Source organism: Macrotis lagotis, chromosome 1 (genome assembly GCF_037893015.1).
Source record: "Macrotis lagotis isolate mMagLag1 chromosome 1, bilby.v1.9.chrom.fasta, whole genome shotgun sequence".
Lineage (NCBI taxonomy): Eukaryota > Metazoa > Chordata > Mammalia > Peramelemorphia > Peramelidae > Macrotis > Macrotis lagotis.
The window spans coordinates 838083465-838106104 of record NC_133658.1 but is presented as its reverse complement, the minus strand read 5'-3'; the positions used below and the strand labels follow the sequence as shown (position 1 = coordinate 838106104).

The 22640-nt window shown below is 34.1% G+C and overlaps 1 protein-coding gene across 3 annotated transcripts in view; it reads left to right on the top strand.

The window, feature by feature from the left end:
- LOC141508603 (NACHT, LRR and PYD domains-containing protein 3-like) overlaps window positions 1–22640 on the top strand; it is an 82168-nt gene that overhangs the window by 46379 nt on the left and 13149 nt on the right. For 2 of the 3 annotated variants that reach the window (XM_074217384.1, XM_074217383.1), the window contains exon 8: window positions 8996–9166. The exons of the other annotated variant lie outside the window; for it this stretch is intronic. In XM_074217384.1, coding sequence (XP_074073485.1) covers window positions 8996–9166 — 171 coding nt within the window. The remainder of the gene's footprint in view (window positions 1–8995; window positions 9167–22640) is intronic. 3 annotated transcript variants of the gene reach the window in all.

Here is a 22640-nt window from a genome sequence, read left to right as displayed (position 1 = left end):
CAAGTATTTTATCTTGTCCACATTTACTTTAAATGATTTTTTTTACCTCTTGCTGCTCTCTCTTTTTTTTGTAATATATGGAAATGATCATTTTTTGGGGCTTATTTTAAATCCTGAATCTTTGCTAAAATTACTAATTGTTTTAAGGACTTTTTTAGATGACTTTCTAGGATCATCTAAGTAAACCATTATAACATATACAATTTTATTTCTTCCTTACCTAATCTAATTCCTTCAATTTCCCTTTCTTCTCTTATTGCTAAAACAATCATTTCTAAAACAATATTGAATAATAAAGGTAAAAACAGGTGTCCTTCTTTCACCATTGATTTTATTGGAAATGTGGTAGAATTCACTAATGAATTCATCGGGTATTGAAGATATTTTCTTAGGGAGATCTTAGATTAAATTTGATTTTCTTTTTCTTCTTTTTTTAAAAAACAAATTAAACAAATGTTATCTATTTTATTGGTTTTTTCATAAAATTGACTTTTAGTTTTATTTTTTATTCAATAATTTATTACTTTCAATTTTATTATTCTCTCCTCTGATTTTGAGAATATTAATTTTGTTATTAAATTAGGACTTTTTAATTTGTTCTTTTTCTAGCATTTTTTCCTTGCAAGTCCAATTCATTGATAGCTTCTTTCTCTATTTTATTCATGTAAGTATGTAAAGATTTAAAATATCCTTTAATAACTGCTTTGGCTGTTTCCCCAAAATTTTGAAATGTTGTCTCATTGTCGTTTTCTTGGATGAAATTATCAATAATTTCTTTGATTTTTTGTTTAACCCACTCATTCATTAGAATTGTTATTTAGTGTTTGATTAATTTTAGTCTATCTTTCCATGCCCTTTATTACATTTAATTTTTTATTGTATTATCCTCTGAAAAGGATACATTTATTATTTCTTTCTTTCTCCATTTGAGAGTTTTTAATTCCCTAATTCATGATCAATTTTTATTTAGATATCATGTACCACTGATAAAGAAGTATAATCTTGTTTATTTGCATTCAATTTTCTCCAGACAACTATCATATCTAACTTTTCTAAAATTCTATTTCCTTCTTAATTTCTTTCTATTTCATTTTGTCTTTAGATTTTTCTAATTTTGAATGAGTGAGTTTGGAGTCTCCAACTAGTATAGTTTTGGTCTCTTTGTCTTCCTGTAATTTATTTAACTTTTCAAAAAATGTGGATATTATACACTTGGTACATAGGTTTAGTATTGATATTACTTCATTGACTATGATACCTTTCAGCTGGATATAATTTCTTTTCTTATCCCTTTTAAGTAGATTTCTTTTTTGCCTTTGCTTTGTCTGAGATTGGGATTACCATCTCTTTTTTTCTTTAACTTTAGCTGAAGCATAATATATATTGTTCCAACCTTTTTCCTTTATTCTGTATGTATCTCTCTGCTTCATATGTTTCTTGTAAACAATATATTGTAGGATTTTGGTTTTTATTCTACTGTACTATCTCTTCCATGTTATAGTGGGAAGAGTTCAACCCATTATTCATAGTTATGATTACCCTCCATCCTATTTTCTCTGCCATTTGAACTTTTCTCTCTCCTTTTAACTTATCCCTACTAATTAGTCTTTTTGCTTCTGAATGTCACTTCCCTCAGTCTGTTCTCCCATCTGTCAGCCCCCTTCCCTTGTCTTTCTCCTTTTTCCCTCTCTTCTTCTTCCCTCATTTCTATCCATTCCTTCTTTCCTGTCCTTTTCCCTTTTCCTCCTAATACCTTGTAGAGTAAGATGAATTTCTAAAGCCAACTGAGTATATCTGTTCCCTCCTTGAGCTATGTCTGAAGAGAATAAGATTCAAACAGTCCTCACCTTCTCCTTTCTTTCCCTTTCTTTCCCTCTATAGAGACTTTGTTCCTCATCATGTGATGAAATTTAGCTTATTCTGTCTTCCCTTTTCCTCTTTTCCCAGTGTAATTCTTTTGTTCAATGACTTAGTTTTTTTTATATCATCATGTTAAAATCAATTTATGTCCACATCCTCAAACTATACACCTTCTAATAAAGATACAGTTTTCAAGAGTTACAAGTATCATCCTCCCATATAGTGATGCAGCTAGTTAAATGTTACTGAATATTTATTTTCTTCTCCCTTATTTATCTTTTTAGGTATTTCTTGAATCTTGAATTGGAAGATCAAAATCTCTGTTCAGTCTTGTCTTTTCATCAAGGAAGTTTGAAAGCCCCTTTGAATTTTCATCTTTTCCCCTGAAAAAGTATGCTAAATTTTGCTGAGTGATTGATTCTTGGTTATTTCTTTATCCTCCAGAATATTATACTTCAGACCCTTTCATCCTTTAATGTTGGTGCTGTCAAGTCCTGCATAATTTTGACTGTAGCTCCTTGGTATTTGTATTATTTCTCTCTAGCTGCCTGTAGTATTTTCTCATGACCTGATAATTCTGGGATTTGGCTATGATATTCCTTGGCATTTTTATTTTGTAATCTCTTTCAGGAGGTGATTAGGGGATTTTTTTTTTCAGTGACTATATTACCCTCTGGTTCTAGTATATCAGGGAAGTTTTACTTTATGATTTCTTGAAAGATGTTGCCTAGGTTCTTTTTTTCGATCATGGCTTTCAGGTAATCCAATAATTCTTAAAAGTATCTCTCCTGGATCAGTTTTTCAATTCATTTGTTTTTCCAATGAGTTATTTCACTTTATATTCAATTTTTTGATTTAGCTTAACTCATTGTTGATGTCCCATAGTGTTATTATCTTCCACTTGCCCAATTCTAATTTTTAAGGAATTATTTTCTTTAGTTAACTTTTGTATCTTTTTTTAATTTGGTTAATTTAAAAAAAATAACTGTTTTCCAGGGAAGGTAGATGGTGCAGTGGATAGAGCACTGACCCTGCAGTCAGGAAGATCTCAGTTCAAATCTGACTTAAGAAATTTAATAATTACTTAGTTGTGTGACCTTGAGCAAGTCACTTAACCCCATTGCTGTAAATAAAAAAATTTTTAAAAAGAGTTGTTTTCTTCAGTGAACTTTTTTTCCCCTCATTTGACTAGTTCTAGTTTTTAAAGAGATGTTATTCTTTTCTATTTTCCCAACTGTATTTTTTAAAGACTTGTTTTTCTTCAGGCAATTTTTATTCTTTCTTTTCAAGATGTTGACTCTCTCTCTTGCAAAACTCTCATTACTTTTCCTAATTCCTATTTGATTTTTAAAATCCTTTTTGAGTTCTTCCAAGAGAACTTTTTGGTCTTGAAACCAATTTATATTCCCTCTGGGACTTCACATCTGGTACTTTTTCTATTATCCTTTACTGGGATGGTGTTTTGATGTTCCTTATCACCATAATGGTTTTCTATGGACAGGGCCTTCCTCTGTTGCTTACTTTTTTGAACTCTATTCCTGAACTATAAGAGTTGTTGTACTAAGGAACCAAGGGTCTACTTACAGATTTTCCATATTTGAACTTCAGGTGCTGGCAGTTTTCTTAATGTACTAGAATTGTGTGGTCTTGTTGCACTAGCTATGCAGGACTTCTGAGCCTCTCAGTTTGTTGTATGCAGTGTTCTTGAAGCTTTGACTATTGGCCTACTGAGCTGGGATTCAAGGGCTTCAGTTACTGATCTTTAGTGTGACTTAGAGTTTCCTCCTGGCTTCCTCACTTCAGCCTGCACTGGACCATACTCCCTGTCTACCCAAGTGAGTCTGATCTTTCTTGAAGTCCTTCCAAGAAATCTTAAGGTGGAAAATGTTCCACTCCAAGATCCATTTATTAGCTTGATTTGAAGTTGTTTCTGAAGGAAGCTGGGAAAATCTCAATAAAGTTCCTGGCTTGTCTCTACCATCTTGATTCCACTCCCTTCTTCACATTCTTAGTTTAATTAATTTGTTATGTTACCCCCTCTCTCCTCTTTTTCCTCCCTAACCTTCTGTTCTTATTTAGCCTATCTTTCCATTCTCATATAATTTATTTCTACATGCTACCTTGCCCTCCTATTCTTTAATCTATCCCTCTGAGTCCTTTTGTTATTCTTTGCTCCCACCCTTCACCTTTATCTACTTATCTTTCTAAAAACTTCTCCCTTATCCCCCTCCTAATTCAAATTCTGCAAATGCTTCTAAAAGCTCTACTCTTAACCTATCTGCTGACTTTTTTATTTCTTTCTAAATTTATACCCTTTTAGATGTATGTGTTGTTTTTTTTAAATCATCTCTATGAGAGTTTAGTTTGAGTAGTGGAAGCCCTCTCCCCTTACTTGCTTCTTCTTCTTTATCAGTACTTCCTTTCATACCTCACTTGTATGAGAGAATTACACATTTTTATCTCTTCCTATTCAGTTTTTTTAGAATCACCCCATCAGACACAATTCTGTCTAAATCTTTTTTCCAAACCACCCCAATACTGACAATCATAAGAGTATTGATAACATTTTCACATATAAGAAATAAACATTTGATGTTATTGAGTCATTGATAATTTTCTTTTTGCAAGGCATTTGTCCAAGGTCACAGTTAAGTAATCATTAAGTGTCTGAGGTCAGATTTCAACTCAGGTCTTCCTGACTCCAGGACTGATGCTCTATCCCTTAGGCCACCTAGCTGCCCTGAGTTCTTTATAATTGATTCTTAATACTTACCTTATATTTCTCTTGGATCTTATATGTGAATTTTTTTTCACTAAATTCTGATATTTTTGTCTTTCAATTCCTTAAATGTCCTTTTTTTTTTCCATGTAGGATTATACTTAACCTTGGTAGGTAAGTTAACACTGGTCATAACCCTAGTTCTTTTGCTCTATGAAATATAGTGTTCTAAGACCTGTGATCCTTTAATGATATAACTACTAGGTCCTATGTAATCCTAATTGTAACTCCATGATATTTAAATTGTTTTTTTTCCTGGTTGCTTGTACTATTTTCTTCTTAACCTAGAAGTTTTTAAACTTGCCTATAATAGTCCTGTTACTTATCCTACTGGAATCTCTTTCAGAAAGTGATATTTAGATTATTTTTCTCTTTCAGCTTTTCTTTCTTGATCTAGGAATTCAGGACAATTTTCTTTAATGATTTCATGTAATATTGTATCAAGAATTTTTTTGTCGTATCATTCAGGTAGTCTGACTATCCTGTTATTGCCTCTCTTTGATCTGTTCTCTATATCAGTTGTTTTTGTTTTTTTGATGAGATGTTTCACCTTCCTCTTTGTTTTCTCTTTCTTTTGATTTTGTTTTATTATTTATTGGTGTCTTGTAGTGTTAGTAGCTTCCCCTTGCCAATGCTAGTTTTATGGAATTATTTGCTTCATTAAGTTTTTGATTTTTTATTTCCTTTTGGTTGATTTTTTTCTCATAATTTGCTTGATTTTCTTGGTTAGCTTTTTTCCCCTAATTTTTCTTTGATGTCTCTTATTGTATTTTTAAAGTCCTATTCTAGTTTTTCCAGAAAATTTTTTTTTGGCTTATAACCATTCAACATTTCTCATTAAAAAACAGTAACTTTAATTTTACTATCTTCATCTGCATATGAAACCAAATCTTCTCTATCCCTATAGAAACTTAACTATGTTGCGTTTTTTCTCCTTAACTTACTTACTTTTTATTATTTTATTTAATATATATGTTAGTTTATTAATGATATTCAGGTTTTAGTCCTCAGGAATAGGGAATCATGCCTCAGCCTTAGATCCTTCTTACTATGTTCTGGGCTCTATGCTGTGGGTCAAGTATCCTTGGACACTCCCTTCTATCCCTAAGCCATGACTGGGACTGCCAGACACTCTGTTACACAACTGTTCCTGATTCCTTTAGTATTTCTTGTGGTTGAAAACTATAGCTTCTTCTCTTCCTTGATACAGAAACAAGGGTCTCTACTCTCCTGCAAGTATCCACAGTTGTCAGGGTACCTACCCTAATACTACTGTTCTCAGCATAGGACCACAGTCACAGTGGGGGACCAGACTAGTTCCACATAGCTATACTTGACATTACTCCATAGTGGAAAGTCTTTCAATCATCTGTTACTCAGCTTTCAACCTCCCACACTGTTTGTGAGATAAAAGTTATTGAGGCTTGAGCTACATTCCAGTCTAGCTGCCCCCAGGATTTCATTTTTTTATTCAATGGTGTATACCTAGTGTTATTTGTGCTTCACTAAGACCAAACATACAACCCTAGAGGTTAAGTCTTTCCTAGGATCTTCTTGTATTATCATAGGAGGATAACTGCTTTACCATGAATTTTATTTATTTCTGATACTCTATGTTCACTCTGAAATGATTTCCTACTTTTTTCTTGTGGAGAAAATTTGATAATCCTAAAGTTTTCTGACTTATTCCACCATCTTTACAAAACTCTTTCATGCCTTATAGTATAATTTGAGATTTTAAAATTTTCTCAGAGTTAAGATAGGGGTGCAAAGCTAGGAAGTTCGCTGAGCTACTCCTAAAACAACTTTGAATGAAGCCTTTAAATAGTTCCTAAAGTAACAGAACCTACCAAAAAACCCCAATGAAACAAGTTTTCAGCAAGTTTCTTCTAGGAATTTCTGGAAAAGATCTGTCACATGGGTAAAAGAGGAGTATCTAAACAAGTGTAGGTAGGAGAACTTGGAAGCCATCGAGAGGCTTTTAGCCATAGTGTAGCTAAGGTCTCAGTGCAGCTCTGCCAACACTAAGAGTACCAACCCCAGCTCAGAGAGCAAGTTTTGAGCCCTGGGAAGTTGGTGGGCTACCCTAGCCCAAGGAGCAAACTGGAAATATGAAAAACACCAGAGTGAGAAACTAGGCCTCCAGCAAGGAAAAAAAAGCATGGGACTCATCATTATAAATACTTAGTCCAGAGTGATTAAAATGCATTTATTAATTCTTCTTTGCAAAGAAAGACCTCCTCTCTTAATGAAAGAAGGTCTTGAATTATGACAATGTCTAATCTCACATGCAGTTTGAAAGCCTTGTTACTTCCCTTTATGCCAATTATTGGTCAGGGTCAAAATCTAATTCATACATTCCCCATATATGTTTTCTCTGTCTTGCTCATTATACTAATGAACACAGGGGAAGTGAACACTAATATGCATGAACCTCCTTGAGCAGACACACTTGTAAAGGCCAAGAACTCTAGGTCAGCTCAGAACCAGATGGAGCAGGCTTGATCTAATCTCAGGTCTGATCAGATTGGGTCAACTCCTTTGTCTTACACTCACGTACCTACCTATAGGCACAATCACAGGCAACCCCGGTCTTTGTAATATAAGCTAACAATATAGCCAAACACCCTCCACATTTCTTATAGGACCCATACACCCCCCAAATGGAACAGAGGACCACAGGAGCAGAGCTCAACTGACAAAATGACCAGAAAAACAACAAAGTGCTAACCATTTAGAGCAACTATTTTTATAGGGGTGATAAAAACACCATCACAGAAGAGGAAAACAGTGATAAAATAATCACATGTAAAACTTCTAAGGGGTTGATGATCTGGTCTCAATTTCAAGAAGACTTCTTGAAAGACCTCAAAAAAGATTTTGAAAGACAAAGAAGAAAAAAAGAATAAAAAGGGAGAAAAGAAATGAGAGTCATGCAAAATTATGAAAAATTAAGAAAAATTAAATGAAAATAATTTTAAAGGTAAAATTGACTAGCTAGAAAATAAAATTAACCAATTGAAAAGGAAACAAAAATGCTAATTGAAGAAAATAAAAATTTAAAAGTCAGAATTGGACAGAGAAATGAATTAATCTGTGAGACACCAAAATTCCATCAAACAAAACCAAAAGACTGGAAAAAAAATAGAAGAAAATGAAAGTACCTCTAAAATTGTCGACCTGAAAGTAGATTCAGGAAAGACAATTGATATATTGTTGGTTTGCTTGAAAGCCCTGATCTCAGGGAATCAAAGGGAAAAGAGAGAAGGAAAGGGAAAAGGACTGATAGAAGCAACAGCCCAGTCAAGTGATAAGAGTCCAAAATTGGTGAGGAGGGATAAGGGGAAAGGCAAGAAAAGTAAAAATGGTGGCAGATAGCATGGAGGGAAATGCAGAGTTAGTAATCATAACTGTAAATGTGAATGGGATGTTTTTTCTTTTTTTCTCATGATTTTTCCCCTTTATTTTAATTCCTTTTTAGAACATGATCAATATCAAAATATATTAAATATGTACAAGTTTTACCAGAATGTTTGCCACCATAATGAGGGGGAAAAGAAGGGAGGCTGGTAGAAAAATGTGAAACTCATAAACTTGCAAATGGATGAATGCTGAAACCTACCTTTACATGCAATTGGAACAATGAAATGCATTTTAAAAAATCATGAGGAATTGGACTTCAGAAAAGCCTGAAAAGATCAGCATGCACTGATGCTAAATAGGGTAGAACCAGATTAACATTGTATACATTAAAAGCAACATTATGTGACGATCAACACAGTGCTCTTTCTCATCTCAGCAGTACGATAACCACAGGCAATTCTAAAAGACTTCTGAAGGAAATATCATGCACATCCAAAGAAGGAACTATGAAGTCTGAATGCAAAACAAAATTTATTATTTTTAATTTTTAAAATTTATTTTATGTTTTAGTTTTTTCCCCTCTTCTGTGGTTTTTCCTTTTTGTTCCAATTTTTATTTTACAACATGATTAAAATGAAAATATGTTTAACATAGTTATACATGTATAAACTACATGAGTTTGCTTTTTCTCAAGGGGAGTAGAGAGGGAAGGAATGGAGGGAGAAAAATGTGAAACTCAAAATCTAACAAAAATGATTGTTAAAAATTATCTTTATATGTAATTGGAAAAATAAATAAAATAATAAAAAATAAAATTTGGGAGAATCTAATCATTGTTAAAGAAATTACATTGATTATAGTGAAGAGGAGACAACAAATGATGATGATCATAAAGTGGGTGTGCATTTCCCTGAGAAAGACAAGAAAAGAATTGCTCTTGGAAAATTGAACTGACTACTTTCATTCTGACTATGTTGTGTTTTTTCCCTACAGTTTAGAGTTTTGTGTTCTTTCATCTATATGTTTCCAGAATCTCTTCCATGCTCTCAATTTCAACAAGAGCCTGAAAAATCTAGATATTAGTCAAAATTTCATAAAGGAGGCGGAATTAAAACATCTGTGTAAGGTCTTGGAAAATTCGAACTGCAAGTTAGAAAAACTGAGGTGAGTTCCCACATATCACTTTTGTAGTTGTTTGCTTGATATCAGGGACAGAAGTACATTGGGAAGAGAGAACAGCACAAACTAGGAATTAAGAATTCAATGTGTCTGCCTAATCCTGGTTCAGGTTTGATAATCTTACACCCTTCTTCCTCTCATGATGCTCTGAGGAGTTACATGATAAAGAAAAGCTGGTTTGATTAGGGAATACTGCCTTTCTAACAGCTCTTTATAACATCTATGTGCATGGCTCCCAAATCTATATTAATATAGTTAATTATTATAATCTATATCAGCAGTCCTAATCTCTGGATATTCTGTAAATATCTTCAGACTCAACATGTTTTATCAGAACTGATTTTTTTCAATAAATCCCACTTCTCTTCCTAACTTCCCTATTTTTTTGTCGAGGATTCTGGCCCTCTAGTAACTTAGGTTTTCAACTTCAGTGTTATCCTTGACTCCTCACTTTCTTACTCCATACATATAATCTTTTATGAATTTTGTTATTTCTTCCTCCAAAAAAAACTCCTTTCTCTGTTTTTCCTCTCTGTACATATAACTACCCTTCTTATTCAGACCCTTATCACTATTGCAGTAACCTACTATCTGGTTATTACACCAAGGAACAAATCTAAAATATTCTGTTTGACATTAAAAACCCTTTAGAATCTGTTATGTAGCTGCCTCTTCAACCTTCAATTTGACCTTATTTTCTTCACACATTCTGTGATCCAGTCAGAATGATCTCACTCTTGCTCAGATAATACAACCTATCGCCTATTTTTGTTCCTTTGCATTGACTGGTCACTATACCTGGGTTGATCTTCCTTTCTACCTTAACCTCTTAGAAGTCCTAGTATCCTTTAAGATTAGTTTTTCAAAACCGCCTAGACTATGAAGAAGCTTTTCCTGATTAACTCAGCTGTTAGTATCCTCCTCACAAAAATTTACTTGTATCTGTATTGTCTTCATTATATATTTATACATCTTTTCCCCTGAAGGATTATAAACTCCTAATATCTTTGTCAGATGTAACCATTGAAAACTTTTGAGGAATTGGAGAAAAGGATATGTCACCAACAAACTCTATGATAGGAGGAAAAGATGAATTGGTCATGCTGGTAGTTGATGAAATGATAGCTGGAGTGAACTAGTATTACCCTCATAGTGCAAGAAAGCGGTGTTGATTAGATACCCTGTGGCCAGTGTTTGGGAGAATATGGACAAGAGTTCGCACAATAAATAAGCATGAAAGGGTTATGTTTCCATCATAAGGAGGATCTCCAAAATCTATGAAATCACAAAGTTATTTGCAAATTAAGGGTCCTTATCTTTAGAAATATTTTGCCATTATTTTTCCAAAACAAGTTTTGTTCTTCCTCAGTGACAATAGGTCCCCTAAATTTGAAATCTAACATCGTAGAACTTTATTTTGCTGCCCCAAAAAGTGGAAAGAGGTACCAAAGAAGGCAAAATGTGATGAGCAAGACCAGTACCTAGAGTACTAGCTAGAGACAAGACAGCATGAAGGAGAATGACTCTTACCTTCTGTAAAAGGGGCAGACAGGAGATGTCATGAAGAATGAAAGTATATTTCTACTTTAGCTTCTAAAGAATCAAGTCTATGTATATCAAAGTCATCCTTATGGAATTTGAGATGAGAGACATTTTTTGCAGATGACAATGATGACTATGAACAGAATCACAAGTTGATGATTCAATTTGACAAATATTTACTAAATGCCCATCTGCTTGAAAGACCCTGTTCTTGGTGCTGGGGGGTTCAAAGATACAAATGGAATAGTCCCAGACTTTAAAGATATTATGGTCTACATCAGTATATATAACCTGCATACAACTAAGCAAAACCAAAGTATGTACAAAGAAATTTTAAGAAATTAACATTTTTTTGAATGTTATTTAATTTTACTTTTTCAATTACATGCAAAGATAGTTTTCGACATATCTTTGTTTTTTAGTTTTTGCAAGGCAAATGGGGTTAAGTACTTTGCCCAAGGCCACACAGCTAGGGAATTATTAAGTATCTGAGGCTAGATTTGAATTCAGGTGCTCCTGACTCCAGGGTCGGTGCTCTATCCACTGTGCCACCTAACCACCCCTCAACATATCTTTGTATGTTTTAGAGTTCCACATCTCTCTATTATCCTCCCCCCTCTCCCCATGACAATAAGTAATTGGATAGAGGTTATACATGTACAATCATGTTTAATGTAGTTCCATATTTGCCATGTTGTGAAAGAAGACTCAGAATTTGGGGGGGGGGGGATTTTTTGGAATATAAATCCATGAAACAAGTTTTGAAAAGTGAAAATAGTATACTTTGGCCTGTATTCAGTCTCCATAGTTTTTTCTCTGGTTGTGGATAGCATTTTCCATCACAATTCTTTTAGAATTGTTACTGGTCATTCACTAGGTTAGTTGATCATAGTTGATCATTACATGATGTTGCTGTCAGTGTGTACAATATTCTCACCATTCTGCTCATTACATTCAGCATTAGTTCATCAAAGTCTTTTCAAGCTTTTCTGGTCTATCCATTTTTAAGTTCTTATTCCACCACATTCATATATCTTAATTTGTTCAGACATTCCTCAATTGATGAGCATCCCTTCCTTTTCTAATTCTTGCTTCAACAAAAAGAGTTGCTACAAATGCTTTTGTAAACTTGGGTCTTTCCCCCATTTTTATGATCTCTTTGGAATATAGTGTTACAAATGGCATTGCTGAATCAAAGAGTATGTAGATTTATTGGTCTTTGGGCATAGTTCAAAAGTATGCTCTAGAATGACTGAATCATTTCACAACTCTTATCATCAATGCATTAGGGTTCCAATTTTCCAATATTCTCTACAACATTGATCAGTTTCCTTTTTTTTTAGTTTTTGTCAATCTGATAAGTGTGAGGTGTTACCAGAATTGTTGCAATTTGTTTTTCTCCAATCAATATTCAGCATTTTTTCTTATAAGTATAGCTAGCTTTAATTTCTTCATCTGAAAACTGCTAATTCATATCCTTAGGTTATTTATCAATCATATTCTTATAAATTTGACTTGATTATTTGTATATTTTAGAAAAGAGTTCTTTATTAGAAACACTAGTCAGGAAAATCATTTTCTAGCTTTTTGTGTTCTTTCAAATCTTGGTTACATGGTTTTATTTTTGCAAAAACTTTTTTATTCAGTGTAATAAAAATTATCCATTTTATACTTCATTATGTTCTCTACCTCTTTTTTGGTCATAAACACCTCTCTTTTCCATAAATCTGACAGACAAACTATTTCTTATTCTTCTCATTGGTTTATGATATTACACTTTATGCCTAAATCCTATACCTATTTTTACTTTATCTTGGAATAATGTGAAATGTGAGTCTATGTCCAGTTTCTGCCATATTATTTTCAAGTTTTCCCCAGCAGTTTTTAATCAAACAATAAGTTCTTATCTCAGAAACTGGAGTCTTTGAGTTTAACAAGCAGTAGAATACTATAATCATTTACTACTGTTTCTTTTGGACAAAATCTATTTCACTGATCCACCACTCTATTTCTTAGCCAATACCAAACAGTTTTGACTGCTGCTTTATCATATAAATTTAGATCAGGTATGGCTAGACCACCATCTTTTTTCTTTAATTACAAGAATAATATATCATTAACCATTGGGGTGATCAGGAATGTCATTTTCATGAGACTTTCCTTTAGTGTCTGACCTTTACTTTGAAAGAAAAAATAGACACTAAGGGGCAATCAATCAACACTTTTAATCTCTGTAGATACAAAGAAAGGCAAAAAAGATAATATCTGCCATCAAGAAACATTTCTTAATTGGGGAGTAGTAGAATTGTTGGAGTGGGGAGATGTTGATGGGAAAAGCTAAGGCCAAAGTTAGGAAACTTTGACCAGACTCATGAAGGTAAGGAAGAAGAAAATTCCAACATGGGAAGAACCAGTAAACAGATAATAAGAAAATACCAAGAATAAAAATAACAATAGGAAAGCTAATGTTCTTAGATCATAGAAAATGAGAAGTGGAGTAAAATATCATAACACTGGAAAAGTAGGAAGGATAAACAGGATTGTAAAGCAGAGGGGGAAAATGGAATAATAAACAATTATGTCAGATAAAGGATTTTCAGAGTCTCTAAACATAGGAATACAACAGCACTTATGAGTGAAAGATCAAGAATGAAACTACATGTCTGTGTAGCTGAGATGGAGTGGAGAAGTAAGAAATGGAAAATGAGTAAAGAACTGGAATATTAGGGTATTTAAAGAAGTATCAGTATTTTTGTCAAATTCCTCTAAGAGTAAGACTATAAAAACAAGCAAGGGTTTATATTCACTAATTGAAAAAGGAAGGTGTTATCATGGAAGGGGAAGGAGAAGAGGAAGGTTGGGAGATGGTGCTGAAAACAGCAACCAGAATCTTGATTAAGTAATAAATTTGCATTTAATTTTCATTGTCATCACAATCGAATTGCATTGGATAACTTCTTCCTTAAAGGGGGAGAAGCTGTTTAGTGATGCTTAAAATGGGAGAATCTGGGAGTTATAATGCTTAACTAGGAGTCTTCTAAATCAGTCTTACTGACCCATGAATTGGTGGGGTATAAAAGAAAGAGAAATTGATGAAAGTTGGGGATCCCATTAAATGAGCCTTCTCCCCAACATTCAGATTTGCTCTGAGTAACTTTCTTGGGTCTTTGCTAGAACCAGATAGCTATGACTTATTACTGCCTAAGTCCAAGGTCCTTCTACTATCTTTATTTTTGCCCAAGACCTTTTTGTCTTATGGTTGCCAGTTATCTGTCCCTACTGCTCTAGATCTGCTTGAAGTCATACTTGTTCTTTTACCTTTCATGTGATAAGTGGGAATCTGATCTGCTTAGCATCTTAATAACTTATTATCAGCATTTGGGGTCTTCTTTGATATGCAAAAGTCCTCCTTAACTTAAGTTCTGTCCCTTGGATGTGCCAACTTCTGTCAGCCAAATCCACTTCAAATAGAATTATTTATCTGAGTTTTTTCTCTCTTCTATCTTTTTCTCTCCCTATATAAATGAAAATATGTCAGAGCTCTCATTGCTAGAGTTTGTGCTTGGGACAGAGCTCATATCTTTTGAATTCTTTCTTAGACATCCTATGCCAAACCACAGTATTTCAGAATGTGAATCTCAACACAACCAGTATTGGAAAGGACAGCAATATATTCTTGAGAAGCAGAGTTCATTGAGAGCCAAAAGACAGGCAATAAGAAAGAAAAAATTTTAAGTTGAAAGCAAGCTTGCTTAATTATAATCAAACTTGATAATTATAGACCCTTAATTCCAGAAAGCATTGTAGATGGGGTGCAAATCTGAGATCAACATTTAAAAGGTAAAGCTGAAAAGATAGGCATGAGAGAGTGGACAGTGAATGGATATGGTTTGTACAAGGACAATTGAGAGTGCAGAATCACTAGGATGCATGATGTATGTATGTATGTGGTAGGAGTATGCAAATCATTGAGGAATGAGTTCAGGCAAAGTATTAGTAGCAGTCGAGAGTTCTCCCAAGAGTGACAGGTAGTAAAAGTGGTCAAAACTCTACCTTGAGGTTCAATCTTATGATGCCAAATTGTATTCTGTGAGGCCCAGGAATCCACCTCTCAGAAAATCAGGATTCCTGGGAGAATTGAAGTAAGAGGTAGGAAATGGGTAAAGACAAAAGCACTACAGAAATCCTAACCTTAAGGACCAAAAAAGTTTGTATCTGGGGCTCATTCAGGGTTCTCTGGGAAAACACTTGGATGAAGACAAGACAGGAGGCAGTTACCCTGGATCTTGAACTGATGCAGATCAGAGATGTTTCTTGAACAAAAAGGCCAACAGCGGGTGACCTGGATCCAGGGATAATTCAAGGCTCCCTGAAAAGACTGCAGGGTGAACACAAAGACCAGGAGGAGGCTTCCTCACTGGAAAGTCTCTTAAGAAGCAATACTCAAAGCAAGAGATGTGGATTTTTAGATCACTGTATCCTCTGGGAAGAGGAGAGGAAGAAGTTCATTTCTTTTTTTTTTGTAAGGCAAACAGGGTTAAGTGGCTTGCCCAAGGCCACACAGCTAGGTAATTATTAAGTGTCTGAGACCGGATTTGAACCCAGGTACTCCTGACTCCAAGGCTGGTGCTTTATCCACTATGCCACCTAGCCACCCCCACTACACCACCTAGATGCCCCAAGAAGTTCATTTCTGACATTAGGACTATCACCTTTGTGGAAGCACAAAAGCAGGAAATTGAAGGTCTTATAAAGCAAATAGCTAGCAGACCCATTTGAGAACAATAGTTTATAAAAAGCATTCATAGCAAATAATGTTGGAAAGGGTAGAAGGAGCTAAATTTTGGAGAACTGATGTTGCCATGCTAAGAAAACTTTGTTTTATCATAGAAGTAAGAGTCATTGAAAAATTACCAGTAGGACTGATGTGGTTTTAAGAGTCAAAAGATGACAACCAGAGAGGACAATTAGGAGGCTTTTGAAGAACTCCAAGTAAATGTTACAGATTACTGAAATACAACTGTATGAGTAGAGTCAAATGCATGTAGGTCGACCTATTGTAGAGGTAGGCTCAACAAGGAGATTAAGGCAAAAGTTAGTAAACTATGCTCATATGATTTGTTTCCTGCTATCATGGAGTATGCTTGAACCAGAGTCCAAAAGGAAGAAGTATTTCCTTATAGGGACTAGTAACCACCAGATACTTGTTTTTCAGATGACATTGTATTAGTAAGTATCAAGAACTCTACAGGATCTCCTGAGTGAGATCCATAACCAATTTGTCTTTGGCCAAACCATCCACTGTGGAAAAATCAAATAGATACAGCATGTCTTTCAAGGAAAAATATAAATAACTTAAAATCTCATGGAAGGCATGGGGAGTGGGGATGAACAGGACAAGCTTTTTGCAAAAAGTGTTTTTTTATCTGAGTCTTGATGCAGATTGCAATCCATTTATATATCTCCACATGTTCATTTCTTCCCATATTGACTTCATCTAGAGAGATCTAGATAATTCTTTTGACTTATTCAATTTTGTTCTCTTTACCACTTTCATTCATTCTTTAAAATCCTCTGACATTCTTCCTGGGGACTCTAGTATTCATACTGAACAATTTCTCTCTAAGTGGACAATTCACCTTTCTCAAATATAGTGACTTTACATTGTTGTGATCAAACCTTAGAAATCATCAATCATTCCCTAACCAGCAGGCAAAATAAATTCTCTCAAACACAAGTATGATTATGTTACTTCTCAATTCTAGAACCTTCTTTGGACCCCTATACACATACTTAAATTGGACTTTATAACTTGGTACAGAACAAACATATAAGCTGTATGACACTGGAAAAGTTATTTAACCCTATTTGCCACAATTCCTCATCTGTAAAATCAACTGGAGAATGAAATGGCAAACTAGTATTTCTGCCAAGAAAACCTCAAATTCAGGGTCATAGAAAGCTTTTTTCCATCCAAGTGTTATATCATCTTCACATTTAATAACGATAAAGTGAGCATCCCTATAATCTTTTTTCTATGTGATAGCCTTTGAAATAAGTGAAGATAGCTATCAAACTGCTGTGAGTTGTCCTTTATTTTTTAATGTTATTGTATTTTACGTTTTTAAACAATTACACACAGAGTTTATATCATTCATCTTTTTGTAAGATTTTTGAGTTACATTTTTCTATCTCCTTTCCTTACATTGCATTTATGGGTAGTCTTTTCTCCAGGCTGAACATTATCATTTTCTTCAGCAAATCACTTAACATGAACTACAAATCTTTTCCTTACTCTACTATTTTCTGGATGTTGTTCAGATTTTTAATATCCTAACCACATTGTATTAACAAAAGCTCAATAGAATATTTCAGATGTGACCTGATCAGAACTCTTATCAACACCTTCTGAGAATTATTTCTTCATAAAGCCCCAAATCAATTTATCTCTTTTGATTGTCATATCACACTGTGCATGTATACTGAGTTTCAAGTATCCTAATACACAGAAAACTTTTTCAGATAAACTAATGTCTGATCTTATGTCAAATGATTAAATCAGATAACATACATAAAATAATTTGCATATCTCAAATCATTATAAAAATGCTGTCATGATTTTTTAATTTTAGGGTTTTTTTTTCCTTGCAAGGCAAACAGGGTTAAGTGTCTTGCCCAAGGCCACACAGCTAGGTAATTATTAAGTGTCTGAGATCGGATTTGAACCCAGGTCCTCCTGACTCCAAGGCCGGTGCTTTATCCACTGCGCCACCTAGCTGCCCTGATTTTTTTATTTTAATATCAGTTATTTAACCCATGTTTGCATTTATATTCATTTCTATTAAATGCCATCTTAATTTGTTCACAGCAATAATCCAACCTGATAAAATATATTTGGATCCTAGCATTGTTTGCTTTTTTCCATCCAAGTGTTATATCATCTTCATATTTAATAATGATAAAGTGAGCATCCCTATCCAAGACATTCACCAAATTTTAAACAACTCAAGGTCAAGTGCAATTCTCCTTCCAAACCTTTCAAACTGATATAGAAACAATGATTATACTATAATTTATCCATTTCTTAATCTAATTTTTCTCTCGTATTTTCTACAAGAGCATGAGACTGTATCAAAAAACTTTGCTAAAATCTAGGTGAAATCTATCTATACAGCATTACTTTTACCTGCCAGTTCAATCACTCTGTAAAAAAAGAAAATATTTAGCATGACCTTATCATCCTGAAGCCATGCTGGCTCTTTCTGATAACCATTTACATTTTTGTGTCTTTTCTAGCAATCTAAGTAAGATATGCTAAAATTGTCCTAGGAATCCAAGACAAAATCATTAGTCTATACTTTTAAGATATTCTCTTATCTTTTTTTTTGGAACATTGGGACAATTGCCATTTTTCTGTCCTTCCTGTACTTTTGTTCACAATTTAATTCACTTCAATTCAAAATCATTTATTAAGTATATTTGAGGTGTTTGCTGCCATGGGAAGGGGGAAGAGGAGGAAGGGCATAGAAATAAAGAATTTGGATGCTTAAAAAAATGAGCACTTCTTTCACGAAACTAAGAAGTGCTCTTTTTTTCAGTATACAAATTCTTTTGTCCCCCAATTACATGCAAAGGTAGTTCCAACATTCATCCATTTGTTATCTTATGAGTTCTACACTTTTTTTATGACCTTCCTCCTCTTTCCCCTTCCCATGGCAGTAAACAATTAGGTATAAGTAATACATGTATAATCATGTTTAATATATTTTCATATTAGTCAAAGAGGAATTAGAGTGAAAGAGTAATTAAAATTAAGAGGAAAGAAAATCATGAGAAAGAAAGAAAAATATAAAAGAAATTTTTAAAAGTGAACATAAAAGGGACGACTAGGTGGAGCAGTGGATAGAGCACCGGCCCTGGAATCAGGAGTACCTGAGTTCAAATCTGGCCTCAGACACTTAATAATTACCTAGCTGTGTGGGCAAGCCACTTAGCCCATTGCCTTGCAAAAACTAAAAACAAAAAACAAAAACAAAAAAACAAAAGTGAACACAGTATACTTTGCTTTGCATTCAGACTGCATTATTTATGTGTTTTTTTTCTGGATGTGAATTTCAGTTTCCATAACAGGTCTCTTAGGAAGGTCCTTAATCAATGAACTGCTAAAAGGAACTATATTCCTTCATAGTTGATCCATCTCACAATGTCATAGTTAATGTTTACAGTGTTCTTTTGGTTCTGCTCACTTCATTCAAGTGCTCATTTTTTGAGTCAGTTCTGAGATAGTGGCCGAGACTTTTGCAGAGAAAATTAGGCATCCTTGAAGGTTAGATTAGTAGAATAAAAACATCAGATTCTCTTTCTGTACACATCTAAGTGGGAAGGAAGATGAAATTAAGAATTGAGCAGTTCTCTTTCTGTGTATGTGTCTCTGTGTGTCTCAGCATCTGTGTCTGTCCAAATATTAGCAAAATTTCTTGAGGCAAGAATAGATAGCTTTTAAAATTAAGCCATAACAGGCAGCTGAACTTTGAAATAAATTCAGAGACAATGACAATGATTTAAGCAGTTACACTAAAAAATATAGTTTCAAAACAAAATCAGATATCTGTAGATAGGATTAATAAGAAAATGATACAGGATTCACTTAAATCTCACATATGATAAAAAATAGTAGTATGCTCAAGTGGTCACACCATGGTAAACTGTTTCAGAAAACAGGCTAAGCTAGGTTGAGGGTAATCAAAAAGTCTCAAACCCTTGTCTACCCCAGCTTATAAAGACTTCTCCTTTTGGAACGGGTGGTTGAGAACAATCTGTTCCAATGTTCATAAAGGCAGGTAAAGTAGATACTATGGAAACCTAGACATAAGACACCAGTGCCATTCATTGCATCATGAGCTATTACCAATCATCTTGACTTTTTCCTATCACTGAACTGTGACAAGTGTAGAAGAGAGACTGACAACTTCACACAGTCCTACCTCACCTAAACCCAATTTTTACATAAATCAAAAGACCTCACCCTTGCCATCTTGCCATTTTTCCTATTTCAAAGTCTATGCCAACAGGCAAATGATGAAGCAACAGGTACAGATGCATTGGAAACTGTAGTCACAATCTTGCACACAGGTGGATCAAGTCATAGAATCATCTCACTAGAAGCAGCCATGGAATTTGGCAGGTACCAGGGTCTGAGTAGCCTATGAAGAACCATACTGATCATCTTCTAAAGTGAGGAAAAGGCTAGAAATGGTGCACTACAAGGGGAAGCCACCCTGTGGTCAAAATACACAGAAGATTTACAGAGTCCTTGTGTTTGTATGCCTGTGAAATCTGGACAGTCTACCAGTGCCATTCCAAGAAACTAAATCACTTTCATTTGAATTATCTATGCAAAATTCTGAAGATTAACTCACAAGATAAGTTACTAGACAGTGAGTTACTTTCTGAAACTGAACCAACAAGCATTCAAATCGACTACAGATAGTGCAACTTCACTGTACTAGCTACACTGATCTTGCCTCAAAAACCATTTTATGAAGAACTCCCACAAGACAAGAATGCACATGGTTGTCAGAAGATGGGATACAAGGACAATCTCAAGGTCCCTCTGAAGACACTGACTCAGAACCCTCTGTATCACATGCATGCCCTCTTCAAAGAAGGTGCTATGGACTATGAGCAAAGTAGAATTGAAATAGCTCAAAAGGAATGGGAAATGTGCAAATTTAGGGAATTTCCCCAAAATATTTACAAGGACTAGTTGTGCCTAATTGGACATTCTAAGTTCATATTGTTCTAACTACAGTTGAACCCATTGTAACTTGATTCTAACATAATATTGTCAATTTGGTCCTCTTTGAGGACAAACAACAACCAACCAATCACATGAAATTAGTCTGACATAATATCTTCTTCACAAATATCTTCTTGACTGACTTTTTAATCATAACTCCTTCATTTAAATGTACACCAACCATCTTTTTAATAAGTCATTTTATAATTTTTCCAGGAATTGAAGTCAGTCTCACTGGCACAAAATTTGAAGGACCTGGTCTCTTTTCTTTTCTGAAAAAAAAAGACAGACATTTGCTCTTCTCCAACCTTGTGAGATCTCTTATTTTCCCTGTCTTAATACATGTCACTAACAAAGACTCAGACATCACATTAAAAAATTTTTTTTCTTAAATTTGCAGATAACATTTTTTTCAATTTGTCCCTCTCACTATCTTCTCCCCATTGAGAAAAAAATCCCTCAATGCAGAACTATATGGACTTTATGAAAGTCCAAAACGTATGTCTCTACATTTCAAGTTCATCATCTCTTTGTAAGATGGGAGATTCATTTTATCATCGTTTTGAATTCATTTATTGTTGTATTGATCAGAGTTCTAGTCTTTTATAATTATTAATTATTTTTTCTCTATAATGCTGTTATTGCTCTTGTTCTACTCATTTTCTTCCTCCTAAGTTCATGAGGTCTTCCTAGTTTCAACTGTAACTTCCATTTCATTTTCTCTTATGGCACAATATACCATTACATTCCTATAACACAGCTTACTTCACCATTCACCAATAGAATAACCCTTTAATTTAAATTTTTGGTCACAAAAGAATTTCTATAAATGTTGTTGTACATAGAACTCTTTTTTCTTTTCTTTCATTTCTTTGGTTGATATAGCCAGATCAAAGTATATACATAATTTGGTAATGTTCTTGACATTCCATATGATTAAATTATATTACAGACTATCCAGACCACTTTACACGTGCACTAACAATATATTGCTGTGCCTATTTTTTGATAGCTTCTTCATCACTCCTTGTTCTTTTTTTTTTTGGTCAGGTTTGCCTCTCTGAAGGGTATGAAATGAAATTTCAAGTTTCTTTAGTTACATTCCTCTAATTATTGATTTATGCCCTTTTTTCTTATGATTGTTGAAAGCTTGAATTTTTTTCTTTAAAAATTACCTGTTGGGGGCAGCTAGGTGGTGCAGTGGGGGCAGCTAGGGGGCACAATGGATAAAGCACCAGTCCTGGAGTCAGGAGTACCTGGGTTCAAATCCAGTCTCAGACACTTAATAATTACCTAGCTATGTGGCCTTGGGCAAGTCACTTAACCCCATTGCCTTGAAAAAGCTAAAAAAAGAAAAAGAATATTAAAAATTGCCTCTTTATGTGCTCAAGTGGTTATAAATTATGCATACCTTTTTTAATATTATTTCATTTATTTTTTCAGTTACAGGAAATGATAACTTTAAAATTTCATCCTTTTGGTAAATTTTTGTATTAGACATTTTTTACAACCTCCCTTTTCTCCCCCCCATGACAACAATTAATCTGATAGTTTATACATCATGTTCAACATATTACCAAAGTAATCCTATTATTAAAGAAGAATCAGAACTAAAGAAAAATTAATTAACTTATTCATAATTTTATCTATTTCATCATTTTTTCATAAAACAAACTCTTAGCTTTAATTATTAGTTCAATAGTTTTCTTTCAATTTTATTCATCTCTCTCTCTTTTGGTTTTCAAAATTAATACCTTGGTACTGAATTGGAGGTTTTAATTTTTTCTTTTTCTAGCTTTTTTAGTTGCATTCCCAATTCAATGACCTCCACTTTCTCTATTTCATTTGTGTAAGCACTTAGAGATATAAAATTCCCCTAATAACTGATTTGGCTGCATGCTACAAGTTTTGGTATGATAACTTCTCATTGTGATTGTTTTGGAAGAAATTGCTGATTGTTACTATGATTTGTTGTTTGATCCATTCATACTTTAAAAATAACTTATTTAGGGGCGGACGGTGGGCAGAGCTCTGTGTACTTGTGCTGTCGCTCGGTGACCATGGCTGCCCACCTGCGGCCCCTGTTTGGGTTTTTCCTTAAGGCCGGCTTGGCTGGTG